The sequence below is a fragment of the Larus michahellis genome, chromosome 1, assembly GCF_964199755.1.
Source record: "Larus michahellis chromosome 1, bLarMic1.1, whole genome shotgun sequence".
Lineage (NCBI taxonomy): Eukaryota > Metazoa > Chordata > Aves > Charadriiformes > Laridae > Larus > Larus michahellis.
This window is the reverse complement of record NC_133896.1, coordinates 56,602,699-56,613,353: the sequence shown is the minus strand read 5'-3', so window position 1 is coordinate 56,613,353 and position 10,655 is coordinate 56,602,699. Positions and strand designations below refer to the sequence as shown.

General features: G+C 50.6%; 1 protein-coding gene across 5 annotated transcripts in view; it reads right to left on the bottom strand.

Moving 5' to 3' along the window:
* Window positions 1–389: 389 nt before the first annotated feature.
* The window catches only part of CBX6 (chromobox 6), a 25,279-nt gene continuing 15,013 nt past the window's right edge, over window positions 390–10,655 (bottom strand). For 2 of the 5 annotated variants that reach the window (XM_074578689.1, XM_074578696.1), the window contains one exon: window positions 390–4,858. In XM_074578689.1, coding sequence (XP_074434790.1) covers window positions 3,884–4,858 — 975 coding nt within the window. In that variant the 3' untranslated portion in view covers window positions 390–3,883. The remainder of the gene's footprint in view (window positions 4,859–10,655) is intronic. The other 3 variants (XM_074578709.1, XM_074578719.1, XR_012585946.1) reach the window with 2 other exon arrangements.

The following is a 10,655-nucleotide window of genomic DNA, read 5'->3' as shown; positions in this document are numbered from 1 at the left end:
TGACTGGCCATTTCTGAGGGCCACTCGGCCGGAAAACCACTTGGAGACTCCACCTTAGCTCACAGGAGAGGTATGGGAGGGAAGGGAACTCACTCCAACACTTGGGAGGCAAGGACGGGAAGGGTTTGTAGACAGGGTTCCTCCAACACGCAACTTGCCTTTTCAGCTCAGCGATCGCTGCTTAGTCCCAGTATGCCTTTCCCTCCAGTTCAAGCAAGCCAAACACCATCCCAGACACACATGCTTCGATACTACAAAATACTCTTTTCTCTAAGGACCATCTAATACCACTACAGTTTGTGCAATCACTGCATTTATTATTCATTTTTAAACTCTCTCTCTCTCTCGCTCTCTCCCTGTAGAAATTTTTTTTAAACTTTTCTTTTTTTATGCAAAACTAATCATTTCACTTTTTCCACTCCATCATAAAATCTCCTCTAAAAACACGACGACAAGAGAACAAACATGGCACAGACACAGAGAATATTTCCCTGTTTTTGTTTTTCTTTTTTCCAGGAGTTAAGGGGAAGGGAAGGGGATACTTTCAAATAAACTCCTCCCTCAATCCCATACCCTTTTTAAAGGGCATGGATAGATCTTCTTTCCCACCTCCGTTAAGGAGCAAGGGCAAAAATTCAGAAGGAGGAGTGTAACCCACGTAAATACGAAGGTAGGTTAGTCAGCCTCAAGTGGCCCGTCCACCCAAGGGAACTTGAGGCTGCTGCTGTGTTCAAGTTAGCAAACCTCTAACTCAAAACAGCATGGGATCCTCATTTCGGATCCAGAGGTTCAGGGTTTGGTTCCCACCTGGCGACCTACCCAGGGAGAGATTTGTCACACAAGCAGTCGAGCTGTGTCTGCAAGCCGGATCATACTCCTTTCTTCCTCCACAAAGAGGATCTACTGCACGAATTCCTCTGCGGCAACAAGTCCCCTCATCTCCTCACCACAGGAAGAAGGTCCTCACGGAGTATCCCTACAATGACCCACTGTTTTGCTCCTCACAGACAGTCCCCTTGCTTGTCACTCTGGAGAAAGGCAAAACCCCTTCAAATAAACAATTCCTGTCCCCTGCCCCCAAAGAACACCATACAAGAGACACTGGGGAAAAGAATTCTGCCAAGCCAACACATCTTGGCCAAAACACATCAAGAGTTTCCTATTAAAGTTCCCTTTTATCTCCCACTTAAACGCTTCAACTTTTTTTTTTTTTTTTTTCAGAACCTCAATACCACGAAACAAAACACATCACCACATACACACCAAACAGCAACTCAACAACCTAAAGTGACTGGCCAGTTTGCATCCACCCCACAAAGAATCTCCTCTTATCTCACAGCCACAGAATAGTTCTTGTTGAGAAGGGGTGGGGAAAAAAGAGAAGAATCTCCTCGCTATTTCCCTAAGAAAGAGCTTTTCCCTATGCCTACAAACTGCTCATCTTTGAAGCTGCAGTCAAATGGATAGGCTATGCTAAAATAAGGGATCCCCGGGTGTGCCAGGCACAGGAAAGATGAAAAAAAAAGAGACAAAAAATACAGGCAGGTATTAATACAGACACGCACACAAGTCCAACAAGTTATAGGAAGCCTTAGTTTGGTGAATGGATCGGGGAAGTCTCCTTCTCCCTGCCCCTAGCTTCAGCTGTGAATGCAGCTGCATCCCCAAACAGTCCACTAAGCTCTTCAACCAAGGAAAGAAAAAGAAAGAGGTATGCAAAGGGTGGTGCTAACAGCACCTGGAATCCCCCTCAGACTGTCTACACAGACATCGAACTGCAACTGGTGTGAATTCACTGTGCCCCACAGTGAACTGAATGCCACCCACTGCAAGGCAAGGCTTGTGGGGAGGGCAGCAAAGATTTTATTACACCAACCCAGGCGCTGGAGGCGGGGAAGAGACAAGCTCTGGGCCCAGAAGCCCTAATTAAGGTCAAAAGCTGGTCTACCACCCCGACAACACCCCTTGGGCAGACAAATATTACGTCTCTCCCACAAACTGCCTCACTGCTACCCTCAGACCACTGCAACCACAAAATCACTACTCCACATGAGAACACTCCTCGGAGCTGGTGGCTCCTGAGCATCATCATGTGGAAGCACCAGAGGGGCCAATTCCACTTGTGTTTACCTGCCCAGGGAAGGTTTCCAAGTAAGTGAGCCCTGGCGCAGGGAATTTTTTTCCACCCTTTTCACCTCTGCAGCATGTTATGTAGAAGTGACACCCCTCTGCCCCATCCCAAATCCCAGAGATAGGGCTGAGAGGGGGAGGCTCTGCCACAAATTGATCAGCACCTCTTTTCCTTGCCCCTACAGGCTGAGTCCTGTGCGAGTAGGGGGAGAAGGAAGAGCAAAGGACCGGCATCTCCCCACGAAGCTTAGGACTCACACAGAAATGAAGGAAGCCAGAAATGGCAGGCAAAAGAGAGAGCTTATTTTGGACATGAACAAGGGTGGTCAGGGAAAGAAGGAGCTGTGGGTAAAGAATAGCAAGCTGTGGTCTTGCTCGCTCCTACTTGCTAGAGGCAAAGAGAAGGAATTTTTAGATCGGCTCACAGGAGCTCTGGGCGAAGAGATCCAGCGTACATGCATACGATGTGAGAGAGACAGTTATTTCTTATTAGCACCTTTGGTTGACAGTTGTAAGGGCTGTTTCAGATGCTGAAAAGACAGAGGGGAATCCGCTTCCATGCCATCCACCACAGGGAAAGGAGAGCAGGAGAGACGAAAGGAAGTGGGAAGAGCAAACGACCTGCCTTAGCATCTGTCCCTCCCTCCTTCTGAGGAAGCGGTGGGAAGAAAAAAGGGTTGGGGGAAGCTTATGTGCAAGGTGGGAGACCAGCCTCACCCGGCTGAGGCAGCATCATGCTGTCAGCGTATTTTCCCCCAGACTGAAGGATGGACGCACGGCCCACTCCCACTTCCACCACAGAAAGGCCGGGGAAGGGCATTTCATGCCCACTCCCCCAGGCAAGTGCAAGTGATGAACACCAGGAGGAAGGTCTGGGCCAGAAGCAGACTCCCCTTTTCTTCCCTTCCCCCTGCAAAGCTGAGCAAGTTGGAAGATGCAGAAGAGGAGAGACCAGGCCACCTGAAAGCGCCCATACAACTGCCAAGGTAGCACCAATAGTCAAAGGAAAGGGGAAGCCAATATGGGGTGTGTGCTGCATGGGGTACTCCCCAACCACCCCAGCTTTGTCTCAAGCACCTTCCAGGCATGATGCTTCACCTGCCCCTCTCCCCTTCATTCTAGGGGCATCTGGATCAGCCACTGCCACAAGGACAGCATAGACGGCGGCAGATCCAGGCCACAGGCCAAGAACAGGAAGGATGGCAGGATCGGAGTCACGGCAAGGGGGAAACATAGGAATGGAAGAGACTCCATGCACATTGTGGGAGAAGGCTTGGGGGGAGTGGGCAAGGGCTCCAATCCTCTTACATCCGCCCCTCAAGGGTCTGGAGCTCCTCTTCAGTTTTTGTCAAAGATGGAAGGGGAAGGAGGGGGAAGAGCACCTTCCCCATCACCCCCACAGGCACACAGACACACGCTCACCCATCCCTCATCCCCAAAGGCTCCACTGCCCGTTGGACAACACCACATTCAAGGACAAACAACCACTCCCCAAGCCCCACCACGACCCTCCCTGCCTCTCCTCCTAGCAGCAGTGACACCCAGGAATGGTGGGTGCCCCCACTCCCCCGCACTGACACGCTCCAGCCTTCAGGCAAGAAGGAGTAGGCAGGAGGAAAGGAGGAGGAAGGGTGGCAGTGAGGGCAGAGGGACAGCCAAGGGGAGAAGGAGAGAACTAAGGACAGCCATTCGCACCACGACTTCTCACAGGTATAGCTCCCCCCATGCCCCTGGAGCAGGGGGACCTGGCTGCTCACTTGCTGCCACCTCCACCACCGCCACCTGCTGCCACCTTCTCAAAATCTTCTGCGTTGCAGAACTCCTTGATGGTGACAGTGAGGAGGTTGCTGGTGACATCCGTGACCACCACATTAGAGCAAGGAGACATCTCAGGACGCCAGTCGCCAGCTTCCTGCTCTGGGTCAGAAGAGGAGAGGGACAAGGAGGGTGTCTGCCCCCCACTGCACCCTCCTGGGGGAGAACGCTTGCTGGTGGCAGCCGACTCAGGTGGGATTGAGAGGTCGAGGACCTCCGACTCACGCCAGTCGGGGATGGCTGGGCTGAGGGTCTCGGGAAGCAGCTTCGGAGGGGAATCATCTGGGTCAGAGGAGGAGTGGGGGGCTGGCGATGGGCAGCCGGAAGAGCTGGAGCTGGGGGCATCATAAGGGGTGGAGCCCATAATGAGCCCACAGGAGGCCGCCTGGGAGCCTTCGGCCTCTCCTTTGCCCTCCAGAGAGGGGGCAGGTGCAGTGGACGGCTTATTATAGAGCGAGAAGGCACCAAACTTCATGTGACGGATCTGGGTGCGAAGGACGCTCTCGCTGAACTTCTTGCTTTTTCCGATGACGCGGTTTCGGGATGGGATCTTGGGCCGAGCCAGGCCCCCGGTCCCATTAGCTGGCTTCCCACCTTTGTCAATGACTTTGAGGTTGAGGATGATGCGACTGCGTTTGGGCTCACGGGGTTTCACCTTACGGTTGATGATGCGGACGGTCTCCGAGAAGGGCGAGACAGGAGGACGGATGCCAGCCCCACCACCCACGCTCCCGCCATTCTGGGGGTCTGGACGAGGCAGGGGGCGTCGGGACATGCGGTGGCATCGTCGGATGTCTTTCTTGAGCCGGTGCACCGCGGCACTGGAGTGGAGCTTGGGAGAGGACGTGCTAGAACCAGGCTTGACAGAAAAGTGTACATCCCCAATGTGGAGGGCCTCCGCTTGGGCCCGAGCCTGCGGTGGTGGGGAGAGAAAAAAAAAAACAGGGTCAGAGAGGCAGCCTCGGTACAGCCAAATCTCAAATCTGGCATTGCTCACCTCAGGTCAAGTGCTTACCAGCAATGTCGCATCACATTTACACCCACATTAATGACAAGCACACATATGCACCTATGGACTACCAATAGCTATGGCACATATCCCATACAAGCACGGGGTACCGTCTATATTCTTTTTGGGCAGCCAATTACTCCCTAGGCACTGTCCCTGTTGGCACGTGCTTTCCCCAGGAGGAAACTGCCACCCTCCAGCCATGTTTCAGGGTTACAGTTAATGGTTCCCAAGTTGCTCTCTCAGTCATCAACAGCCAATGAGCACAACCCTCCACTGACAGCCAAACAACCAAGTGCCCTCCTAGGCACTGGGGCTGTTACCGTTGAATTAGCATCCAAAATTACATACTACTCCCAAGGCAGGGGACTGTATCTGGTCTTCTACAAAATGAGCACCAAACAAGGGGGAAAGGAAGAGTAATGCATCTAGTTTGCTCTTCCTCTCCCACAATGAGACTCATCTCCTCTGGAAAGTATGGTAGAAGGGGGTCTTGAGGAACTATGATGAAGGCGGGTGAGGGTGGTCTGATGGAGCTGTCTTAGCTAAACACAAGAAATGCAGAGATCCAAAGACTTAATTTTAACTAGAGACCATAAACAAGTTGTTTATCCTTGCTTTGCTGTGGGAGAAAGGTCCAGTGTTTAAAGCCAGAGACCAGGCCAGCTGGAACTCCAAGTACAGTTTAACTGCATTTCCACAGAAGAGATTGCCTTGTCATTTTGAACACCACACTTATTTGAAACCTACTAATGAAACAGAGTAGGAATAGCACTGTTTCAACTGCCTGGTGCCAGCCCTCTCCAAGAGCCAGGGAAGGTGAACAAGACTTTTTAGCTCTTCTGGCACTTGGAGATAGTGCCAAAACCTGCTCTGGTTCAGACACCAGAGACGGGAATGTCTTCTGGCAGCAGGAAAAACATTTTCATTGGTAAACCGAGGCAGCATGACCTGAAGGCCCTGTGGGCATGGAAACCCAGAGCATATTCTTACATCATCCCTTGTCAGTGCAGTTACTTGTAGAGTTCAGCCTCCCACCTGCACCCCATACTTTGCCCTAACACAGCCCCTTCCTTATTCCCTCTCAGCAGTCGTCACAGGCAGAGGTCACCCAGGCCTGGAGGGGACAGGCAAGCCCCCCCTCTGACTGCCCATCTAGCAAGCAGCTTCCCCCATCTCGTGGGCACAAGAAGAACTGCAGTGCTAGGACAAGACGGCTGCTTTTCCTCCCCAAGTTTTCCATCCCGTTGCCCCCTAGCACACGCCAAGACTGGGATGGCTTCTTGCCAGCTAAGAGCTTAAGCACTCCAACACCATCTCCTTTGTCACCCTGCAGGCTGTGCCTCCTACCACAGAAACGCCTGGGGAAAAAAAATGTGCGTGTAAAGGCGGGGATCTAACAGACCTAAGCGAGGGGCCCAGGCCCGCTCTTGCACAATAAGCTCAAAGCCCTGGCCCCACATCTCCAGAACTCTGTTGTCACCCAATGCCCGTCTTCTCCCACTGACATCCCCATGGGAACCACAGAAGATCCTAAATAAGCAGAGAACAGAGACACGAAGACATTTTGCTCCTCCCTGGCTAATGCCAGATCGTACCCTGCAGTACTATTTGTATGCTGGCTTTAAAAGGACTGCAAAGATAAGGCCTCCTTCCCCAGCTGCACGTGAGAACACAGACTGAAGGCTCATCTGCACCAGGGACTCTATCTAGACTTTGTATTAACCGACTGACAAAGAAACAGGGATGAGTAACACGACTGCCAAGGCAGGCACAGACACCCTCCACGTTAACCCTGGGCTGTACAGGTCTGTTTCACCTAGCTGCAGGGAAGCATCCCCAGCCCAGACAAAGCCCAACACGTCCTGCTGTAGCAGGAAGCATCCCAGTGTCTAGCTAGTTTCTCTTTGCTCAGCCTCACGCACTAGTCCGTGTCCCAAAGCATTCAGAAAATTAATAGTTAGACACAGTTCCTGCCCCAGGCATTCTACAGACTGGAGCACAGCAGCAGCACCAGGCATAGTCCCTGCACCACTCATCAACTCTCCCCCTCCCATCCCAATGATCCACAACTTACGAGACCCCGCAGACCCCATCATGAGGTCACAGCACATCTACAGCCACACTTGCTCCCTGTCTTCACAGGTCCCTCTGAAGCAGATGGCAGACACCAGGACAAGCTACACAGTTTGCTTCCTGACATTACATACTAGCAATTAACATACTGGATTAACAATTTTATTCTTTTTTTTCCCCCCCTGGCTTCCCCACCACAGCCAGTCTTTCCAGCATTGCTGCTCAAGTGTTTTGGGCTTCTTGCCAGTTTACAACTGCTCAGCGTAGAGCAAAGTGCAACCCAATGTCACATTCCAAAATGCAGGACAGGGAAGCCAGGCAAAGGGTACTGACAGATGCACAGGTAAAAATCCTTGATCCACAGCTTCAGACACAGGCATCCTTTAGGGCCTCTCCTGCTGCCAACACCGCATGTATTCTAGATTAATTCCCTACCCTGTAATCATGCCTTGTAGTGAGGAGTTCTGCCCCCTCTGCTCAGAGTCGACTCTAATTACCACCTGCCCACAGTGCTGCCTTCCATCACCCATGTGAGAAAGAAGCAGGCTCCCCCCACATCTCCCCCAAGCCACAGTTGCCTTATACACACCAAAATTCCTCAGCAACGCTTCCCATCAACTGCATAAAATGAAAAGCGATAATGCTGGGATGGTCACTGCCTGGCCACTTCCACAGTCCTGCTGATTTTACTTTCTCAGCCTGTGCACATTAATCAGCTGTCCTGTTTTGACAGACAGGCCTGTCTTGGTTTTGTGCTTGCACAGCGGCTAGCACAGAGCCCTGGTCCATGGCTAGGACTCTTCCAGTGTGCCACAACTACCAGGTCTCCTTTACTTGCTATTTGTCTGTGTTTCCAGTTACTTCTGGGGCACTTCCTCAAGGCTGAAGCTGTTTCTAACTCATGTTTCAGCTCTCTGCATTTACTAAATTCCAGTTTCAACAGTCTCCAGGTAGACCACACGCACTATCAACCTCTTTGGCCGGATTATTAAGAGAGAGGGTGAACTGGGACCCCAACCGTCCCCTCCAGGGGCTACAGTGCTGTCCCCAGTGACCAGCTTCAATGCAAGTTCCAAAGACCAATATGCAAATATCCAGCTTCGCTTGAGCTTGTTTTTCCAGGTAGGGTTTCAAGAAAAATAGTATCGAATGCTTTATCTCAGATCAGCCCCCAGAGCCCTCTCACTTGCGAAGCTCAGTATTCCTACCACAGGATCAGGTTTACTCAGGCATCAACTATACGAACTCAAGTCGCTTTCCTGCGGAGGACAGCACATTTTATGGGCTCTCCTCCCCCTGCTTCCAACTTTACATTAAGTAACTTGCTACCTCTGGTTTGGGGAAGGCTCAGCATTCAGTTTTATCTGTTGGAAACGCACTTCTCCCTGCTATGGATCCATTACTCTATGACACTCACGAGCCGTACGAGCACGAGATCTTTGAAAAACAAACCTGTTTAATCCTTTTGGCTGTGTCACCACAGCTTGCTACTTAACTCAGAAGTTTCCCAAACGGAAACTACCTCTCTGGGTTTTGCTGTTTTCGCCTGCAGGATTTGCTCACCGCTGAAGAGGTACTCAGCATGTACACGAAGTAATTCACTGTCTACTTACAGCTCAGCCTACATCAGGATGCAGCTTCTGGAGGCTTGCTGCAGTGCTCTGTCACAAGAGCAAGGCAATTGCTAGGATTGCTTCCCTTCCCCCCCCTTCCCTTTTGGGATACGTATCACCTTTATTTAGCTTGTACAGCTTTTCCTCATCGCCCCTGGGAACGAGTATATCTCCCCTGTTCCCTACTATTTCTGAATAAACGTCCCTTGAGGCCCAGCAAGCATATTTGTTCATTCATTCCCTGAACGCACTGAAGCACACAAGCACGTACATGGACACGTGCTTAGAAAAGCCTCTCTTACCTGATTTGTATCAAAATCTCTGCAATTTGGAAGGAAAAAAAAAGACGACAAAAAAAAGACCTTGTAAGTGAACAGATTTCTAGTTAATTATTTCAAAATCAAGTCATTTCCAGTAGCACTGCTGCACCACAGCAGTGCTACTCTCTCATAAATTACTGGTTCTGCTTTGTCTTTTATTCTCCACCTGCATTCCCACAGTCCTTGCTCCAAACAGCATTCGCAAGAGCTCTTCTTTCCCCTTTTTGGCTACCATTCTGCCTTTTTATTGCCCTCTTTCTTCTGCAGTCTTCCAAGTGACAAGGCAACAGCAAGCCAGTTCATAGCACAGTTCTCCCAAGCAACACTGCCATAAACTAAAGTTTCCCTACTGGATGAGGAACAAAATGCTACAAAGGGGAATGGTCTGTTTTCAAACCGCTCGGGGATAATTTACGAACAGGGAGGAGATCAAAAGAAACCCAACTCCAACTTTAGAGTTCAAGGAAGGGCAAAGCGACAGAACACCACGGTGCTCGGCCCCTTCTTCCTCTGCTCTCCCTTTACTTCTTCCTCTCCATTAACCTTCTCCAGTCTTTTCACCTTAGTATTTACAGCCACCCCGCCAAGGGGTCTTTGCTAGCCACCCACTGAGCTTGCAGATCGGGCTCTGTCTCTTAATAGCACTTGCTAGACTTCATTAGATTAGTTGGCGAGTTTTGCATTCCTCTCAGTGGACTGCCGAGGGAAAAGCAAAATAAAAAGCGCGAATCAAGCAGGAAAAAAAGAGGAAAATCACTGTAGTATGCACTCTGTCTTTTTCTAACCTCACCAGCTTCCATTCTGACCTCCAGCTGAAGGGCCTGTCTTCAAGGATAACTTTTGCCAGACACCCAAGTAGTAAGGTAAGAGCCTTACGTACAGTGCTGCCCATCACAGATCAAGGACTCCGCTTCCCATAAACTCGGCACAAAACTTGCAGCATACCAGCAGCCGCCCAAGAATTACAACCTCCCGCCAAGCTTGATCTCAGCTGTGGGAAAGTTTGCCCCTAGTATGCAGAGGATAAAGACCCATTTCCTGCTCAAGACTTTGCAGTTGAAATTTGCAGGGGTCACTTTCAACACCCGCCATCTTGAGAGCGATATTACAATGCCTGGACTGTAATTTCCCCTTGCAGTCTGATCGAAAGGGCAAGTGTTAGACAGCTCTCAGCAACACGAGCCTAGCTTACAAAGGCAGCAGGTGGCCGAAGATGCAGCTTTCCAAAGCTTTTCCAAAGGCGTGGGCCACTAACCTGCTGGAATGCTTTCTGCAAATCCCCCTGGGTGCCTATCTGCAGCCTTTGAGAACTAATCCCAGGATAAACCTAGCCCCAACGGCAAACCAAAACACCCACACAAGCCAGGGGACTGAGCAGCGTATCAGGGCACTTATTTCAATGCCTTACTGGAGACTCAGACGCCTGAGTTTAAGCACTGATACACATGAAAAATCCCAGCAAGCCACCAAGTCAAGGGCAGACTAGTTTACCAAAGCAGTCCTAGGCCAGACTCCTGCTAAACATCATTGCATCCAGGCCTGATCTGTTCAGTTAGCAGATCAAAAAGAATGTTGTTCTAACTGCCAACTCCAAAGACTCCCTCTGGGATGCAAGAATCAAATTTCTTCCCCTGCTTCTGAAACTCTCACTCGGAAGAGATTCTGCACCTGAAAGAACTGAAAATATCGTTA